This window comes from Triticum aestivum, chromosome 1D, assembly GCF_018294505.1.
Source record: "Triticum aestivum cultivar Chinese Spring chromosome 1D, IWGSC CS RefSeq v2.1, whole genome shotgun sequence".
Taxonomy (NCBI): Eukaryota; Viridiplantae; Streptophyta; class Magnoliopsida; order Poales; family Poaceae; genus Triticum; species Triticum aestivum.
Genome location: NC_057796.1, coordinates 106,421,951 through 106,442,314, shown reverse-complemented (window position 1 = coordinate 106,442,314; position 20,364 = coordinate 106,421,951). Strand labels below are relative to the sequence as shown.

Genomic DNA, 20,364 nt, shown 5'->3' with positions numbered 1-20,364 from the left:
TGGGCGCCAACTGTCGTGGAATTGTCACGGCAGATGTCCTCAAACTAGGACTTAGTCGTGGAGCCATCGCCGCTAGGAAGCTTGAAGGGGTTAAATGGGACAAGGAACACGAAGGTTTATATGGTTCGGCCCCTTACGGTGAAGGTAAAAGCCTACGTCCAGTTGAGGTGGTATTGATTAGGGTTTCGATGACCAGGGAGCTTAATTGCTATGCCCGGCTCTCGACGTGATCTTTCTACCCCTAAACCGCTGTCGGGTCGTCCCTTTATATAGAGAGGTTGATGCCCAGCAGCTTCTGAGAGTCCCGGCCGGCTCATAAGAGTGTCCGGCTCGGACTCTCAACTATTCTTGCCTTACACTACAAGTTCTACCATAATGACGGTTGTAACTACGGGCCTTAAGCCATCTCCGGGTCTTAAGCCCATCTTTGGCCCACCGTCTTCAAGCTTGGCGCCGGGCTTCAGGTGATGACCCTTATGAGTAACCCGGCCCCACCGGGCGGGTGACTCTAAGGTTTATATCCTCAACAGCTCTCATAATGTACATATTTCTATAGCCATGTATATATTATGATGAATAATAAAGCAGGACCTCTGTCCTTTTTTCCCTCCAAAGGTAAATGTGTCATTGTTATTTTCATTATGATATCACATGATCACTTGGGGGCTTCATGTTCAAACATAGGTCGTATTCGAACCAAAGAGGACATAGCTGTCGATACCCACTTGATTGGCATATTGCCGAGCTCACTGGGGAGTTTCTTGATCATATTTGAATCATAGCTCAACCCCCTTTGGGAACCGACGTGGATCGTATTCGAATCAGCGTCGTTAAACAACTTTCAAGGTCATTTGGGGGCTTCCTGTTCAAACATAGGTCGTATTCGAACCAAAGAGAACATAGCTGTCGGTACCCTCTTGATCGGCAACGCCAAAGCCACTGGGTGCTATATGATCATATTCGAATCTTAGCTTAACCCCTTTGGGACGGTTCTCTAGTCGTATTCGAATCAGAAGCCTCCAAATTTTTGAAGTCTCTTTGTTCCAAACAAGTTCTTTTGATCACATCAAAAGTGTTCAAGGGTGGTTTTTATTCCACCGGTTTAACTTTGATCAATAAACGTTGATAGCACATAATAAACATTGTATGTGCTGGTGAACTGGAGTTGAGTTCTCAACCTCATTATTCGGGTTAAATAAACCGGAAGTGTACTTGAAGGATCACAGGGACTTGTGATTTGTTTTCTATGCAGGACAATTAAAGATGGCTCTTTAAACATAAGGAAAGCAGAGGATCAAGCATAACCCGGAAGCATATAAAAGGGCAGCTTAAACAGTGTTGAGCGCTACACACGTGCGCAATGACACGACAAAATTAAGTATTTGTCCTACTCTATTACATGACTCCCCGAGTCCAAAAGGTGAGGCATTGTTTTTCAAGACATAACCATGAGCCGCCTGAGAGCTCAAAGGTGCTGTTGGGCTGAAGCTTCCGGTTCATCCCTTTCCGCTCCTCCGGCTGTTTCCATGTCCTGGAAGGTTGATGATTTCCAGTCAATGCCACTCAAGGCTTCAAATTGAGCTTCATCATCAATTAACCCGGCCGGGTCGACTTCAGGGGCGAAGGTATGCTTACAAGTTGGCGGAATCAGGCTGATTGCTTCATAACGTGGTGTTGGGATCCTCTGATTCTCCGCGTCATAGCCAGGTTGATATTTGGTAAGATCTGTGTCATTACCAATCAGTGTGGCCACAGGGCGTACGCTCTTCACGCAAGCGGTGAAGTCTTTCTGGTCAAATGGGGGTGCCGTCCTCCTTTAGACTGGGATACCCAAGGGCGATGTCGGCCGGGTCTAGCTCCGGTAGAAACGCCTTGGCCCGGCTCAGAGTGGCTATGGCTCCGGCTCTTGCAGAAGCTCGTCTCAACTCTTGGAAGCGTTGAGGAAGTAAGGCAAGCCGCCTGAGTACATCCGCCAGGTGAGTGGGAACTTCATTTGACAAAGCCACAACGGCTAAGGCACGTTGTGACCCGGTGTAAAGTTGTTCCACCAAGGTATAAACCGCCTTCAATTTTGTCAGCACGTTTTGATTAAGATTGGAGCTCCTGGGACCTGCATTGCAAAGTCAGGTAAGCTGATGACAATTGAGATGCTCTTTGGAAAAGATGTAAAGTAGCTAAACACTTATAGAATAACTTACCAAAGATTGCGGAGACCATCTGAGAAACATGGCGTTTTAAGCCGGATAGCTCGGCGGCTGTTTCAGCAAGAGTGGCCTCCGCTTGTTCGGCCCGGCTGAGCAAAGCCGTCTTTTCATCCGCCCAGGCTTTTCTCTCTGCTTCAAACTTCTTCTTCAGTTTCTCTTAAGCAGATACACTGAATTCAAACTTGGAGTTGGCCTTTTGGGTTTCATTTTCTTGAGTCTTCAGGCGGTTCTTTAAATCAGAAATCTTCGATTCAAATTGCTTGAAGGCGGCCTGTATAAATTCCGGGTCACAGTTAGGGTGATTATAATGCAACATTAAGTCCCAAGCACTTTGCAAGCAAAACCACTTGGCACTTGGGGGCTAATGTATGCTGAAGAGCTCTATTTACAGTGGCGGTTCATGCAAATAAGTCCCAAGCACTTTGCAAGCAAAGGTAGTTGGCACTTGGGGGCTAATGCATATTGCTGTTCAACTACTTGATTAAAACAAGGTAAGGACCGGTTCAGATATGCTGATTAAACCGGACCTTGAGTGCTACCAGGTAAGCCGGTTTTCTTGCAGTTATTACTAAGCCGGTATTAAGTCTACAACATATTTTATCATAAGTAATAGACTTGGGGGCTGACATGGTAAGTATAACTATGGAGTAAGAAAGAGAGTTATACCTCAGATTTTTGCTGTATTTGTTTCACCATGTCAATCTCCAGATCCCGGCTGTTGTGCACTTGATTCACATAGCCAGAGACAATATCTTCAATGCTCAGATGAGCATAATCAGTGGTGTCCAGCTTGGTCCGGCGGCGCTCCAGCAGTTCCTCCTTGGCAGAGCACCTGGCCAGCACGGTAGGTCGTCCCGGTTCGACAAACTCAGTCCGGGTGATCTCAACGTCCGGATCATCTGGATGAGCCGGGCTGGGGATCTCTGGGTTCTCAAAACCTTCCATAGCTTGTTCAACAGTTGGAGCAGTGGTGGCATCAGGAGATGGTACAGCCGGCATCTCATCAGCAGAGGCGTCAGGAGCAGCCGTTCTGAGTTCCGGCTCGGCCAGGGCCGGCTCTTCGGCCGGCTTATTTTTCTTCGCCCTCTTGCTGGGCTTCACTTGTACACTGCAAGTCAAAGGGTTAGTGCAAAAACATGAGTAAGATAAGCACAAAATAAACTGATCATCATTACCCAGGAGCGGTTTTGAAAGCCGGCAAGCTGGACTGCATTGAGTTGCCGGAGGAAGGTGAAGTTCCCTGGTAGTTTGAGTCAGAATAATTGAGTGGTTGACGAGTGACGCCCGCCAAAGGATACAAAGAATATAAGTCGGAGATAACCTCAGTCCGGCGCTTCCTTGATGCTTCGGGTAAGCCGGAGGAGAGGTCTGCATCTTTGCTGGTCCGGGGCTGCCTCCGACTCTCATAAATCTGTCGCTTCAAAAGAAATTGAGGATCTTGATAAGCTAAAGGATGTGAAAATCTTACTTTCCGGGTTACTCTTCGGACTTTCTGTCTCGGCAAAGGCTCGGAGTCGGAGGAAATTATAGTTACCTCTTCATTCACTTCATGACTCGTTCCGGTGTCCTCCTGCTGATAATCCGTGTCAATAAGATGGTTAAAGAAGGAGCCTAAAGAATCAAGAGCTACCTCTGACTCGGAGGTGTCTTCCAGATGAAGCAGGTCCGAGGCGCTAGGTTTATTCCCCTTCTTACGGGGAGCAGCTTTCCTGGCGGCTTTCTTAACTTTTCTGGCTTTCTTGGCAGCTTCGTGGTCATACTTGACCTTCCAGAATTTATCATTAGCCTGTAAAATACAACAAAGGTTATTGAGTTAAGACAAAATCGTTAAAATGGAAGGTGAAATATTCAGGTCAGTGGTTTACCGCTGGAGCCGGGTCAGCCTTGCAGAAAGGGCTTAAGCCCACTCTCCCGCAATCTGCCAGGCTCTCGTTCAGAAGAGACTTGGTTGTATCATCAATGACGTCCTCAGGTAAGTCGTCTGGACTGTGCCGAAGAGGATCATCCTTCTGGCCCGTGTAATCACACATCAAGCCGGGGCGGCGGCTTAAAGGAATCACCCGCCAGGCAATCCAGACCCGGACTAGATCAATGCCATTTAGGCCGTTCCCCAGAAGAGCTTTGATTTTGTTGATGGCGGGAGTAAGTGGTTGACGTTCAACTTGAGATAATTTGTCTGGCAATGGGTGATTTGACTCCAGACGCAGGGCACGAAAGCCAGGCAGAGGGTTCTCATCAGCCGGAGAAGTGTCTTGGCAGTAGAACCATGTCTGGTTCCAGTATTTCGGGTGGCTTGGCGGCTCAGCATAAGGGAAGAGATAATCTCTCCGTCGTTTGATTGAGATTCCACCGAGTTCCAAGCTAGGCCCGTTGGCACATTCATTCTGGTGGTTCAAATAAAATAACTCCCTAAAGAGTAGCAAGCTGGGTTCTTCTCCGAGGTACACCTCATAGAATACTTGGAAGTTGCAGATGTTTGACACGGAGTTGGGTCCGATGTCTTGAGGTCGCAGATCAAAAAAATGCAGGATATCTCTGAAAAATTTGGAGCCGGGTGGAGAAAACTCCCATTTCATGTGATCAGTGAAAATGACAACTTCCGCCTCCTTGTGATGAGGTTTCTCTTCTGACGGGTCGGGAGCACGATAAGACATGATCTCTTTCCTTGGCAGATAACCCGTCTTTACAAAATCAGCTAAGATGCTGTCAGTGACGTTGGATCTAACCCAGTTGCATGTGACGGGTGCTTTGGGAGCCCTAGGCGGCATTGTGAAAGATGGAAGCCTATGACAAAATAAAATTTCCGGTCAAATTTAAGCCGGAGGAAGATTTCAGTTCAGTATTCAAGATGGCGGCTTATGAAGGGGCCTAATGATATATGGCTAATTGTGTCAGGTTATTTAAGCCTCCGTGGATATCATGAGCAATTAAGTTATTTAATTCTATTATGAATGATCCGGAAATTTCACAAAGCATGGCCTCTTTTAAGCCGGCGATATGAGCCGCCATGGCTAACAGATGCAGTTTTCTGCCTAAGTGTTGCACAAACAAGTTTCACAGATTGCAGGGATTATTTTGGATCAAACGATCGTCCAGAAAAGAAAAATTTCTAGACCTAAAAACTGATACAGAGAAGTTCATAAGCTCTAAATGAGGTCTTTTTGCAAGCAAAAGGGATCTGCTAGTATTGAAAATGGGTGTGAAACGACTACCGTCAAAGTTATGCACTACTATTGGATCAAAGGAGGCTGTTGTGGAAGAACTGCGAAGAAATCGCGAGGTACCACGAAGAACACAGAAGAACTCGCGAACCCTAATGCGGATCTAATATACGGGACGGTGATGACTTACTGGTGCTGATGAGCAGCGGAGGTGCGCCGCGGTTCTCTGGTGAAGACAGGTCGATGCAGCGGCCTTGGTTGGTGCAGACGGGATGCGCAGCGGCGGCGGCGGAGCTCGGGCTCTGAGGCGTCAAGAGGAGGAAGACGATGGAAAGGGAAGAATGACGAAGACCTAAGGGCCGGGCCTACTAATAAGGGACGGCTGATGAATGGGCGCGAGAAACGAGGAGGCTGAAGACATGATTATCCAGCTGCAGAGACGCCTCGATTTTCGGGATAGTTATTAAGACAAGGATCCGTTGAGATACGTTGGGCAGAACGTGCATTAATGGCGGATGACGTCACGGCGGGTTACAAAGAATCCAGAAGATGACGTCCTGGCGGGTTATAGCCTTTGCGCAGACAGAAGCCAGAAGATTTTTTATTAAGGTATTGAAGATTGACATGAACCGGTTCAAATCAATCTGGGGCCTAATGTTGGGGATATAACTACTGGAGTCACCCGCCCAGGAGGGGCCGGGTTATGTCATGACGATCATCACATGAAGCCCAATATCAAGCTTGAGGATGGCGGTTCAGTAATGGGCCTAAGGCCTAGAGGCGGCTTAAGGCCCGTAGTGATAAACCGCCGTTAAGGCATGACTTGTAGTGTAAGGCAAGAATAGTTAAGAGTCCGAGCCGGACACTATTTATAAGCCGGCCGGGACTCTGAGAGCCGCTGGGCGTTAACCTCTCTATATAAAGGGACGACCCAGCGGCGGTTCAGGACAAGTAAGATCAGATCGATAGCCAGGCATAGCGGTTTAGCTCCCTGGTCATCAAAACCCTAAGTAATTCCACCTCAACTGGAGTAGGCTTTTACCTTCACCGTAAGGGGCCGAACCAGTATAATCCTTGTGTCCTTTGTCCCGTTTAACCCCTTTAAGCTTCCTAGTTGCGATGGCTCCATGACTAAGTCCTTGCACGAGGACATCTGCCGTGACAATTCCACGACAGAAGGTGCTGCCGCTATATCGCTTGCTCCGACGTACCGACCACTTTGAGTGGACGGACGCGGCAACAGCCGGCTTGGAAGAAATAAAAACTTTGTTAGCAAACAACCCAATCCTTGCCACACCTAACGTCAGCGAACCTATGCTGTTGTACATGTCTGCAACTCACCAGGTGGAGCGCTGTGCTCGTCGTTCAACGAGAGGAAGAGGGACACAAATTCCCACTCCAAAAACCAGTATACTATGTATCGGCGGTTCTCACACCATGCAAATCCCGATACCTGCACTATCAAAAGATAGCATATGCGGTTTTCCTGGCTTCTCGGAAGCTGCGGCACTACTTTCAAGAGTGCTCGATCACGGTGGCCTCCGAGGTACCACTCAATGACATCATAAACAATCGACGCCACCGGCCGCATTGCAAAATGGGCTACCGAGCTCTTACCATTTGAAATAACATACAAGCCACGCCGAGCTATTAAATCTCAGGTGTTGGCCGACTTTGTCACCGAGTGGACAGAAGCCGAACTCCCTAAAGAGTACGGCACATACTCCGACTGGGTGATATACTTCGACGGCTCTAAAATGTTAGCCGGACTAGGGCTGGTGTCATCTGATACGTCTCCAACGTATCTATAATTTTTTATTGTTCCATGCTATTATATTATCTGTTTTGGATGTTTAATGGGCTTTATTATGCACTTTTATATTATTTTTGGGACTAACCTATTAACCGAAGGCCCAGTGCAAATTGTTGTTTTTTGCCTATTTCAGTGCTTCGCAGAAAAGGAATATCAAACGGAATGAAACCTTCGCGAAGATTGTTTTTGGAACAAATGCAATCCAGGAGACTTGGAGTGGACGTCAAGGAAGCAACGAGGCGGCCACGAGGTAGGGAGGCGCGCCCAGGGGGTAGGCGCGCCCCCACTCTCATGGGCCCCTCGTGGCTCCACCGACCTACTTCTTTCGCCTATATATACTCATATACCCTAAAAACATCCAGGAGCACCACGAAACCCTATTTCCACCGCCACAACCTTCAGTACCCGTGAGATCCCATCTTGGGGCCTTTTCCGGTGCTCCGCTGGAGGGGGAATTGATCACGGAGGGCTTCTACATCAACATCATAGCATCTCCGATGATGTGTGAGTAGTTTACCACAGACCTTGGGGTCCATAGTTATTAGCTATATGGCTTCTGTCACGCCCAATATGCGACCCTATCCTAAAGGAACTCGAAGGTCCCACCAAGGATAGACCCGCATATTGAAACGCTTTTGCAAGGTGGATATCATTACATCAACATTACATAATAGATGGGGATACATACAAGGCATACACATGCCGCAAGAATACATCAATACATCAAACACATGATCAACATCCGAGTACGGATGAAACATAAACAGAAGCTCAACCGACATCCACCCTGCTAGCCCAGGCTGCCGACCTGGAACCTATCCCCTGATCAAAGAAGAAGCAGAAGAAGAACTCCAAAACAAGTAACATCGCTCTCGCGTCAGGATCATCGCAAAACCTGTACCTGCAACTGTTGTTGTAGTAAACTGTGATCCACGAGGACTCAGCAATCCCATTACCATGGGTGTCAAGACTAGCAAAGCTTAATGGGTAAGGAAGGGGTAAAGTGGTGAGGATGCAGCAGCGACTAAGCAAGTATGGTGGCTAACTTACGCAAATAAGAGCGAGAAGAGGAGCAACGGAATGGTCGTGAAACTAGCAATGATCACGAAGTGATCCTGAACTCCTACTTACGTCAAACATAACCCATAAACCGTGTTCACTTCCCGGACTCCGCCGAGAAGAGACCATCACGGCTACACACGCGGTTGATGCGTTTTAATTAAGTCAAGTGTTAAGTTCTCTACAACCGGACATTAACAAATTCCCATCTGCCACATAACTGCGGGCACGGCTTTCGAAAGATAATACCCTGCAGGGGTGTCCCAACTTAGCCCATTATAAGCTCTCATGGTCATCGAAGGATATTCCTTCTCCCGGGAAGACCCGATCAGTCTCGGAATCCCGGTTTACAAGACATTTCGACAATGGTAAAACAAGACCAGCAAAGCCGCCCGATGTGCCGACAATCCCGATAGGAGCTGCACATATCTCGTTCTCAGGGCAACACCGGATAAGTCAAGCTACGAGTAAAACCAGGCCTCGAGTTTCCCCGAGGTGGCCCCGCAGGCTGCTCGGTTCGGACCAGCACTTAGAGAAGCACTGGCCCGGGGGGGTTAAAATAAAGATGACCCTCGGGATGCACGACTCCCAAGGGAAAAAGGCTAGGTGAGGCAAATGTAAAACCAAGGTTGGGCCTTGCTGGAAGAGTTTTATTCAAAGCAAACTGTCAAGGGGGTCCCATAAATCACCCAACCATGTAAGGAACGCAAAAATCAAGGAACATAACACCGGTATGACGGAAACTAGGGCGGCAAGAGTGGAACAAAACACCAGGCATAAGGCCGAGCCTTCCACCCTTTACCAAGTATATAGATGCATTAATTAAATAAGAGTTATTGTGATATCCCAACATAAACATAATCCAACATGGAGCAATCTTCATCTTCACCTGCAACTAGCAACGCTATAAGAGGGGCTGAGCAAAGCGGTAACATAGCCAAACAACGATTTGCTAGGAAGGATGACAAAGGTTAGAGGTTCATGGCAATTTGGGAGGCTTGAAGAGCAAGTGAATAGGTAGCGCAACATAGCGATAGAACGAAGCAACTAGCATAGCAATGATAGTAATGAGATCCAAGGTGACGGTCATCTTGCCTGGAATCCCGCAAGGAAGAAGAACGAGTCCATGAAGAAGATGAAGCCACGAAGACGAACCAAGCGTAGATGAACGAATCCTCACGATCGCAACGAAACGGGAACTATCGAGAAGAAGCACACAACACGGTAAACACACCACACATGAACAAGGCATGACAAGGCTACATGAAGCTACTCATGACAAGAGATGATGCATACAAGAACAACACATCAAGGCAAGTTTAAATGAGGCCGGAAACAACATATAACAATTCCGGTAAGTCCTCATATGCAAATTTCGAAATTGGTGCAGCACTGAATAAACTTTATGTTCAAGTTGTTAAACAGCAAGTTAAGATGCACCAAGATGACCTACACGAAATTCTAGTCAAGTTACATATAAAGTTCATTAGATTCGGAGCTACGGCCTAGAAGATATGAACAAAACAAGTTAAACATGGCATTGATGCAAAATGCATTCAAACATCAAGCAAACACACTCAAAACAAGGATGCAACAAGGTAACATGAAACTATATGCAAAACTAAGCAAGTTACATATAGAACATGCTCAAAACGGAGCAACGGTGCAACACATACACTCCAAACAAGATATAGCAACAATCTGTCCAAAACAACAACTAGGCATATTGCAAGCATCAGAAGAATATGCTACAGCACCTCAACATGAAAACAAAAGGCATGGACATGATTTACAGGCAAAGCATAGCAAAACATGAACACTGAGCTATCTCCAGAAATCACTAGAACATGCTCAAAAGGACATGGCAAGATTGCAAATAATAACAGTTTCACAGACTTAGCAGAAATCACTGGACATGGCAGAAATAACATCAGGTTGCAAAGTTTGGAGCTATCAAACAACAAGCTACAGGAACATATCATAGCAAACAAAGGAATTGCATGAATCTACTAATTGCATAGAACAAAAGTCCCTTACCGAGCATGAGCTAAAAAGGCACAGAAGATATGGTGGCACCCAGGTAAACATAGCAAGTTTTATAAGCAGATTCAGACGAAAAACAGAGCATGGCAGAAATAACGATAAGTAGATATGTTGGTGAGCTTGAACCACTCACCACAGAGCAATACATGGCATGTCAATGTAACTAGCAGTAATAATGCATAAATATGAAGCTAAGAATGGCAATAGGATAGTCATAGGGTACATGGATCACTAGCAAAACACATGGCAAAACTGATTAACATGTAAACAATCTGCCAGGAACATTTTATAACAAAAGTAGAGGAAGATTAAGACATGCTAGAGCACTCCATAATTGCAAACATGGGAACTGATGGATAGAGCATAACATGTGTAACCAAACATCCTTAGTGAACATCTCGAGATTATGCATAGGACTCATGGAGACAGCAGGTTTACATGGCGACAAAATATAACAGACTCGGACTTAGCAGAAATCCAAGTCACAGAAATCAGCAACATCACGGAGGCTACTTTGCATGCTTGTGCTAGTCACCACAGAGATCCTACAAATACAAGACAAGCACCACTGTAAAGATGGCATGATGTAGTTTAAAACTCATGTAGAGCTCATGCTCATAGGATGCACAAACAAAATGCAATGAAAAAGACAAATCACCAAGTTCTGTAAACAGACAGCAGTTAACATCACATAGCACTCTTGCAATGATGATTACGGCATTAAGATGATCTCAAACAAGCATGTCACAATGGAACAAAATGAAGAGTATCTCATGATGAACATTTTGATATATCATAGATGCAAAACGGAGCTATATGCACCAAGTTATAGTCACACCAATATGTACACAAAATATGACAGAATCATGGACTTAGCCGATTTTTCAAAAAAAACATGACATGCGTAAAAATATTAAAACGCACACGAGGCGAGGGTTAGGCGAGCTGCTCACCATGGGCTCGGCCCAGGTCGCGAGGAGGCTGGAGGCAGGCTGGCTTGGGCCTGGGAGGCGCGCTGGGTCGGAGGGGAGGTCGGGTCGGCCCACGTGGTCGACGCGGCCAACGGGCACAAAGAGCGAGCGGCTCCTCTGCTCGCTCCCGAGCTAGGTCATGGCGGCGGCGGGGTCGAGCAGGGAGGACGGCGCCGAAGGAGGCCATGGGGGCGGCGGTGCCGGCCGGATCCAGGCGGATCAGGCCCCGAGGAATCCATTCCCGGTGGTGGCGGCGGCAGTGGGATCCCAGGGTGGCGGCGCGAGCAACTCCGGCGGCGGCAACGGCGGGTACCTGCGAGAGGAAAGGCCGGTGGGGTGAGAGGGAGATGGATCCATGGGAGAAGGGAGAGATGGAAGGGAAGGGCGACAGGGTCGGCCTCGGGGTCGACGGTGGCGGCACGCCGGAGGGCGCGGAGGGCGGCGTGATCGGCGAGCAGGAGGAGACCTCCCGATCCAGATCGAGCAGAGCGCTCGGGAGCGGCGGCGAACGGGGATGCGGGCTCCTCGGGCTTGGATCGGGGCCCGGGCGGGCCTGGCACGGGCCTGGCGGCGCGGGGAAGGTGGGGGAACAGGTGGCGAGCGCGGGTTGGGCAGGAGCGGCACTGGGGGGCGACGCGGCCACTCGGACGGCGCCAAGTGGCGGGGAGAGGTGGCCGGCGGCGGATCCAAGGAGGGGACAGCGGCTGGAAGGTAGCTGGTGGTTGGTCTGGCGCGGAAAACGAGGCAGGGGCTAGGGATAGGTCTAGAGGGTGCCCAAAATGGCAATGAGGGGACCTATAAATAGGAAGGAGGGGCTAGGATTAAGGTTTTGAGGCCGATTCGGGGCCGTTCGATCTCGATCGGACGGCTCCGGCGAGAGGAGTGTGCTAGGTGGGCTGAGTGCTGGAAGGTGGGCTGTGTAGAAGGGCCAAGAGTTGTAGGAAAGAAGAGAGAGAGAGGCCCGACAACAGTTTCCGGAGACCGAAAATGTCCGACGAAGGTACCGGCAACGGTACCGCTACAAGGTTAACGATTGGGCAATCAAACGAGCTCCGAATGCGACGAAACTTGACAGGCGGTCTACCTACACTATAATAAGACCGCACGCCAACTTTTAACCCATTCTGAGAACATTTTTCGGCCACTTATAAAATAATATTTCGGAGGTGCCGCGGGCGCGTGCGAGTGTGGTTGGGCTCAGAACGGACAACGGAGAGAACCGGGGGAACCCGAACGGACGCAAGTTTTGAAAGACATGCAAATGAAATGCAGATGATGACATGGCAAAATGCAACACGCAAGCAAATGACATGGCAACGATGGCGAATAACTGGCGGACACCTGGCGCGTCGAATCCGGGACATTACAGCTTCTTCTCTCTCTTTGGATCTCAATACAAAGTTCTCCTCGATCTTCTTGGAGATCTATTCGATGTAATTCTTTTTGTGGTGTGTTTGTCGAGATCCGATGAATTGTGGGTTTATGATCAAGATTATCTATGAACAATATTTGATTCTTCTCTGAATTCTTTTATGCATGATTTAAATATCTTTGCAAGTCTCTTCGAATTATCAGTTTGGTTTGGCCTACTAGATTGATCTTTCTTGCAATGGGAGAAGTGCTTAGATTTGGGTTCAATCTTGCGGTGTCCTTTCCCAGTGACAGCAGGGTAGCAAGGCACGTATTGTATTGTTGCCATCGAGGATAAAAAGATGGGGTTTATATCATATTGCTTGAGTTTATCCCTCTACATCATGTCATCTTGCCTAATGCGTTACTCTGTTCTTATGAACTTAATACTCTAGATGCATACTGGATAGCGGTCGATGTGTGGAGTAATAGTAGTAGATGCAGAATCGTTTCGGTCTACTTGTCACGGACGTGATGCCTATATACATGATCATGCCTAGATATTCTCATAACTATGCACTTTTCTATCAATTGCTCGACAGTAATTTGTTCACCCACCGTAGAATATGCTATCTTGAGAGAAGCCACTAGTGAAACCTATGGCCCCCGGGTCTATCTTCCATCATATTATTTTCCTATCTATTTGCTATTTCTGCCGCCGTTTATTTTGCAATCTTTATTTTCCAATCTATACAACGAAAATACCAAAAATATTTATCTTATTATCTTTATCAGATCTCACTTTTGCAAGTGGCCGTGAAGGGATTGACAACCCCTTTATCGCGTTGGTTGCAAGGTTCTTGATTGTTTGTGCAGGTATGAGGGATTTGTGTGTAGTCTCCTACTGGATTGATACCTTGGTTCTCAAAAACTGAGGGAAATACTTATGCTACTTTGCTGCATCACCCTTTCCTCTTCAAGGGAAAACCAACGCATGCTCAAGAGGTAGCATCATCCTAACATCCCCTACAGAGGACATAGTCCGGTACATATTACAAATCATGTATACGGACTCCAATAACACAGCCGAATATGAGGCACTACTGCATGGTCTCCGGATGGCTATTTCTATGGGCATACATTGTTGGAACTAATCTTGTTACATCTTCTGTTTAGACTGTTTTTATCCCTTGCTTCAATGTTATATGTAATTTTTTTAGAGTCCTAGTCACGTAGGAGTGCCTGCATGCATTGTTTGTTGTACTGCATGCGAACTACATGGGCCAGAGGTGTGCTAGTTCACGCTGCAGCCAGGTCGTTTAGTTGTTAGGATTCTACCGAGTCATCTAGCACTTTCCATTGCATCGTCGGATGGCACGACGCTTTAAGTGGATCGTGGTGGACTTAGATCTTTACTGGATGGAATAAAAGGAAAGGGCGAAAAGGACGCAAAGATTACACATCGCAAAACTGTCTCCTGTGTTCATGTGTTTCTTCTGTTCGTCCTCGAGTTCCTCCTGGGTTCAGATCGAACCATCCACTGATCGCATGTGTGTAGATCACTGCCAGAAAATCTATCAATTGGCATCAGAGCCATGGGTGTAGGGCCTTGGGCATTTTGGCGGCGGCGATCTAAGGAGTTCGGCAGCGGCGGCGATGGGTGATACATCTCCGAAGAGTAGTGATGGGAAGAGCATTGGCGGCGGCGGCGGAAAGTACACGCCGCCAGCAGCCAGGAAGGCTGCTGCAGCGGATGGCGGCGCTGTTGTCCTCGCTACCCCATCGAGGGCCATGAGTGAGCCCGTCCAGTATCCGATGCTGACGGACACAAACTACTCGCCATGGGCTGCGAAGATGAAGGTCCCGATGAAGCCGTTGCGTGTTTGGTCCGCGATTGAAGGCTCCGGTGAGTATGATCAGGCTATGGACGAAGGGGCGTTCGCCGCTCTCTCTCAATTTGTTCTGGATCACGTGATGCTGCAGGTTGCGGAGTGCGACACCGCGCGTGAGGCGTGGGAGATGATCCGGTGTGCGCGCCTCGGTGAGGATCGCGTGAAGATGGCGCATGCACGCCAACTGAAGAGACAATTTGATCGCCTCGATATGGCGGATGGAGAGACGATTCCGGAGTTCGCCAAGAAGCTCATCCAGCTGGTGAGCAAGATCCGCTCTCTCGGCATCACACTTGAAGATGAAGCTGTGGTGGAGCGGCTCTTCAGCGCTGTTCCAGACCGTTTCACGGACATCGTCAACACCATTGAGCAGTGGGGTGATGTCTCCGCGATGACGGTGCAAGAGGCTATTAGGCGCCTCACCGCGTTCGAGCAGAACCAGCGCGGTCACCGTCAGAGTGGTGGCGATGAAGGTGAGAAGCTGATGCTTGTTTCACGTGCCCAGCTGGAGGAATTGATCCTTAAAGAGAAGAAGAAGGGGGTGGGCTCCAGTAGCGGCAACAAGAACGATGACCAGGACAGGCGTGGTGGTGGCCGCGGCCAGGACGGCAAGAAGAAGGAACGGCGTGGCAAGTTCGACAAGTCGAGGATCACCTGCTTCCAGTGTGGCGAGAAGGGCCACTTCGCCTCTGAGTGCGAGGAGCCGAAGAAAGAAAAGGCGCTGCTCGCCGACGCCGGCGACGACGAACCAGCGCTGCTGATGGCTGTGGCAAGTGAGCTCGCGCCGGTGCTACAACATGCCGCCGACGTCGTCCAGCCAGAAGGTATAGAGGTGAAGAAGGTGCTTTGCCCCTTAGCCATCGAGTCTGAGTTGGAAGCTGTCAAGGCAGAGGCAAACCGGTTGCGTGGTGAACTGGTCGCAGCCCAAGTGAAGTTGCACGCCATGTCCAAGGAGTACAGTGCACAGATAGCGAGCCGCGACGGTGACCACACGCTCCTGCTTGAGTGTGTGAATGCATTAGAGGAGGATGCAAGGCTGGCCAGGGAGGAGAATGGCAAGCTGCTGGAGGTGCAACGCGTGCTCCGCGAAGAGAACAACGGACTGCATGATATGGTAAAGAAACTAATGGCAAGAGCCCTCCCAGCAAGTGCAGCAATAGCAGCATCAGCGCCGGTAGCTGTGACGCCGGCCGTGAAGTCACCAGGCGTGGAGATGCCCGCCATGGAGTCACTGGACGTGGAGACACCAGTCGTGAAGGAGCTTGGAGTGCAGCTCAAAGTGAAGGAGAAAGTATGCTCAGAGGGGCACTTGCAATCTGTGGAGGTCCCTGATGTGGTCTTGCTGAATGAAGAGAAAATCAAGACCAAGCTAAGTGCTGATGAGAGGTACAATGGTGAGCTTTGGTATGTTGATACAGGTGCAAGCAACCACATGTTTGGTTGTTCAAAAATATTTACTGAACTTGACTCCAGCGTGAACGGGACCGTTTGCTTTGGGGATGGGTCAGTGGTACAAATTTGTGGCCGAGGCACTGTCTTGCACAGCTGCCGTAGTGGTAAGCAGCATGTTCTCAAGGATGTGTATTTTATTCCCAAGCTTAGAAGCAACATAATTAGTTTGGGTCAGCTGGACGAAGAAGGGTGCAAGTCTGGGGTATTCCATGGGCACCTGAACTTTTTTGGTGGCTCGGGAGAGCTGCTAGCTAAGGCGCACAAGACAAAGAATCGACTCTACGCACTGAACCTGAAGGAATCTGTGTGCCTACCGAACATGAAGAAGTGTTCAGTACCAGGTGAGGGGGGGTGTTATGCATGGTGATGGAGCTTTGCTTGCAACATCCACAGGCTCTTCAATGTACAAGGCGCCAGTGCCGACAAGTGAAGCGAAGAAGAGCGGCACGGCAGCACGCGTCGTTATCGGAGTTAAGGCAGCATGAAATTTCAGCACGCAATAGAATAAATGAAGATGAGGTAACAAGATTAGGGGGTGATTATTGGAACTAATCTCGTTACATCTTCTGTTTAGACTATTTTTATCCTTCGCTTCCACGTTATATGTAATTTTTTTAGAGTCCTAGTCACGTAGGAGTGCTTGCATGCATTGTTTGTTGTACTGCATGCGAACTACATGGGCCAGAGGTGTGCTAGTTCACGCTGCGGCAAGGTTGTTTAGTTGTTAGGAGTCTACTGAGTCGTCTGGCACTTTCCATTGCATCATGGGATGGCACGACGCTTTAAGTGGATCGTGGTGGACTTAGATCTTTACTGGATGGAATAAAAGGAAAGGGCGAAAAGGACACAAAGATTACGCGTCGCAAAACTGTCCCCGTGTTCGTGTGTTTCTTCTGTTCGTCCTCAAGTTCCTCCTGGGTTCAGATCGAGCCATCCACTGATCGTGTGTGTGTAGATCACTGCCAGAAAATCTATCATACAATGCCTCGAGGTGTGCGGGGACTCAAACCTCGCAATATCCCAAATAAACGGAGAATTCGATGCAAAAGATCCAAAGATGGCGGCTTACCGCAACGCCGTACTCAAAATATCATCTCCATTTGAGGGGCTCGAGTTTCATCATGTGGCCCGAGACAGTAATCAAGCAGCGGACATCCTTGCTCAAAGGGGCGCTAAACGCGACCCTGTCCTGCCAAACACCTTCGTGGAAAGGCTTTTCAAGCCATCCGTGGCATGGTAGGACGAGAGCGGAAATACCAATCCGGCGCTGATTACACCCACGGATGCCGAACATGATTCAGATATCATCGGGGGCTCGGGCACCGAACCAACGCCTTCCACCCATGACCAGAACGAGGCCCGTCGCATAGTTCGACGCTCCAAATCCTACAAAGTTCATGAAGGAGAACTCTACAAGAAAAGTACTACCGGAGTCCTTCAAAGATGTATCTCCGAAGAGGAGGGACGGCAGCTCTTGGCCGAAATACATGCTGGTCTTGGTGGCCATCAAGCCGCAGCTCGGGCCCTTGTAAGTAAGGCCTTTCGTACAGGTTTCTTTTGGCCCACGGCCCCGAGCAGATGCACAGGACCTCGTACAACGCTGTGTCGGATGCCAGCTTTTTGCCAATCAAAGCCATATGCCGCCCACTGCCCTATGAACAATCCCCATTACTTGGCCTTTCACGATCTGGGGGCTGGACATGGTCGAACCCCTTAAAGGGGAAGCCATAAGAAAAAATACTTGCTTGTTATGGTAGATAAATTCACTAAGTGGATAGAGGCCAAACCAGTTAAAACGGCTGAAGCCGGACCGGTGATAGACTTTATATCCGGTGTCGTACACCGTTATGGTGTCCCACACAACATTATTACTGACAACGGCTCTAACTTTACAGCCGACGAGGTGAAAACTTGGTGTGCTAATCTGGGAATTAAGCTAGATTACGCCTCCATATATCACCCCCAAACAAATGGTCAAGTTGAATGGGCCAATGGCCTGATAATGAGCGGCATCAAACCCAGACTAGTGCGATCCCTAAAGGAGTCGGACAAACACTGGGTCGAGGAGCTTGACTCCATACTCTGGGGGTTGCGGACCACGCCCAACCGCACGACCGGATACACACCGTTCTTCATGGTGTACGGCGCAGAGGCTGTCTTGCCCTGCGATATTATTCATGACTCACCTTGAGTGCGCATGTATGAGGAGAGAGAGGCCGAGCTCGATTGACAGGACGACTTAGATGGCCTGGAGGAGGAGCGCGACGTCGCAAAAGCCTGTTCTGCATTCTACCAACAACAAGCTCGAAGATACCAAAGCAGAGAAGTGCGGGCAAAGACTTATAATGTCGGTGAACTCGTTCTATGCCTACCAGAGAAGAAAAAGGACAAGCTCAAACCCAAATGGGAGGGTTCCTTCATTATAGATGAAGTTCTCACTGGAGGAGCCTATCGCCTTCGCAATGCATCGGATAATCGCTTAGAGCCGAACCCATGGAACGCTGCTCGACTCCGAAGATTCTACGCCTAAGTCCGAACACATACCTTTGTTCGTTCCCTTTTTCTCCTTTTCAGTTTTTCCCTTTTTTCGTCTTTTTATGATCTCTAGCGTGTGTTCGAGTAAGACGCACACTTGAGAGGTATGCATCCTTAAATGTACACACCCCATCATAACTGGGGGCTTCTCACAATAGAAGCTTATTATTTTGAGCATAAAGCTCACCATATATATGCATTGTTTGCTCACATACGTCCTGTCTTCGCCATTATATGCACCTCTATGACTTAAGTTTTTGCCAAGCTGGGTTGCCTGGCTCCTGTGCTTACGCCCTACGTTCCCGCTTGTTTGGCTAGGGCATAAAGGGAGCACCTCTGCGATTGTTACAACCGGGTCATCCGGACATGTACCTCAGACGGGTGAAGCCGAAAGCTAGCGTTCTTAAGGGAATAATTGGTCGGTGGGCAAATGACGAACTGCCTTCATTGCAATATAAACTATCAAAATACAAAGACTCCTGTGATTCTTTCGCATCACGGCTTAGGCATGCATACATAATGCATGCTGACCCAGGGAGAGGAACCCTTAACGGAACAATTCTCTCTGGAAGAGTTTCTTACGTTAAAAAGTAATATAACATAACTCCCCGAATACAGTTTGTCTGCTCAAGCACTATGGCCAGATCGCCTGGTTTCCAAACATACTTGGTGTTTCCCACAGGTATAGTATTCGGAAACACTCCAACCCTTGGGTTTCAGAGGTCGAAGCGGAAGGTCTGCCATGATAATCTTTTACAATTCGGCCGGAGATAAGTTTGATGATAAAGTGTATTCCTACATGAAATCACACGCCTACTCTTTATCTATGCCATCTATCAAGCTGTCTAGTTTACAGTCCTGTTGTGAGAATTTGGCGACTATTTTTACTTGTTCTTACACCAAGCTAACCAGAATTTCTTGTCCATCTGGTCCCCGAGGTCCGACCCAGGCCATATGATTTGGATCAAGTCCGGTATACCGTGTTTTCACCATGGCCCAGGCTTCTCGTGCACCTTCTCGACATGTTGATGCCTTCCATAGCTCAAAACGAAGACGAGCTCCCTTGAATAAATTCGCGAGCTCCTCCATCATTCCTGGAGGAGAATCGGATGGCAATAAAGCCTTAGCCATGTTCCCCATTGCTTTCCGAGCTCGCTCATGCACTTTGGATAGCTCTTGCAGCAAGTCGCCTTGAAATCCGGACACTTCTCCCTCGGGCCGCCCAGTTAACAAACCTACAGGAACAAATCTCGTAAAACTTTCCATCAAGGGATCTTATGAAAGTTAGGTTCAAAGACATACTAAATATGCCGCCTTTCAGCTTTCTGTTCTCCTTCAAGGCATCCGACAGTTGGGCTCTTACGTCCTTTAGCTCTTTGGCTTGCTTGATGTTGGCATCCTGTAGTTTGTTCTTCTCATTAATGGTCCGTGTTAATACACGTTGGCCAGCGGCTTCCTGCCCTTCGGCATGTTGTTTGTCCGCCTGAGCAGCCTTTAGCCTCTCCTCTAACCGGTATGCCGATCCTGCTGCTATAAACAAAACAATGAATATTCAAAAATCATTGTTAGCACAAAATTCTATTTTTCGGACACTGTTGTGCCTATCATCTGGTGCCTTCTTGGATTTCTTCAAATTTTCCAGTTCGGCGGTGACAACAGTTAGCTTGGTCCGACATTCTTCAAGCTCCTTGGACAGCGTGTTATTTTTCGCCGTGAGTACCTGATAATATAAATGGCCCTTAAATCAGTTGGGCCAACTGCTTCAAGTCTCGGGGGTTACTGGCACATGATTATTGAATCTAAACAAAGTTTTTACCCGCATATCCTTTGAAAGCTGGTGAGTGGCTCCGACAAGTCCATCCTGAGCAGCTCGGATATATGCAT

At 48.4% G+C, this 20,364-nt stretch overlaps 1 protein-coding gene across 1 annotated transcript; it reads left to right on the top strand.

The window, feature by feature from the left end:
• The first annotated feature begins 14,325 nt into the window (after nt 1-14,325).
• On the top strand, nt 14,326-16,785 carry LOC123166358 (uncharacterized). Its single transcript, XM_044584153.1, has 2 exons — nt 14,326-14,507; nt 14,585-16,785. The coding sequence occupies exon 2, from the start codon at nt 14,621-14,623 to the stop codon at nt 16,310-16,312; it is 1,692 nt and encodes a 563-aa protein (XP_044440088.1). The 5' UTR covers nt 14,326-14,507; nt 14,585-14,620; the 3' UTR covers nt 16,313-16,785.
• The last annotated feature ends 3,579 nt before the right edge of the window (nt 16,786-20,364 follow it).

Bases quoted from the DNA above. Each gene is read 5' to 3' on its own strand.
- LOC123166358 (XM_044584153.1), top strand. From the start codon at position 14,621: ATGATCCGGTGTGCGCGCCTCGGTGAGGATCGCGTGAAGATGGCGCAT.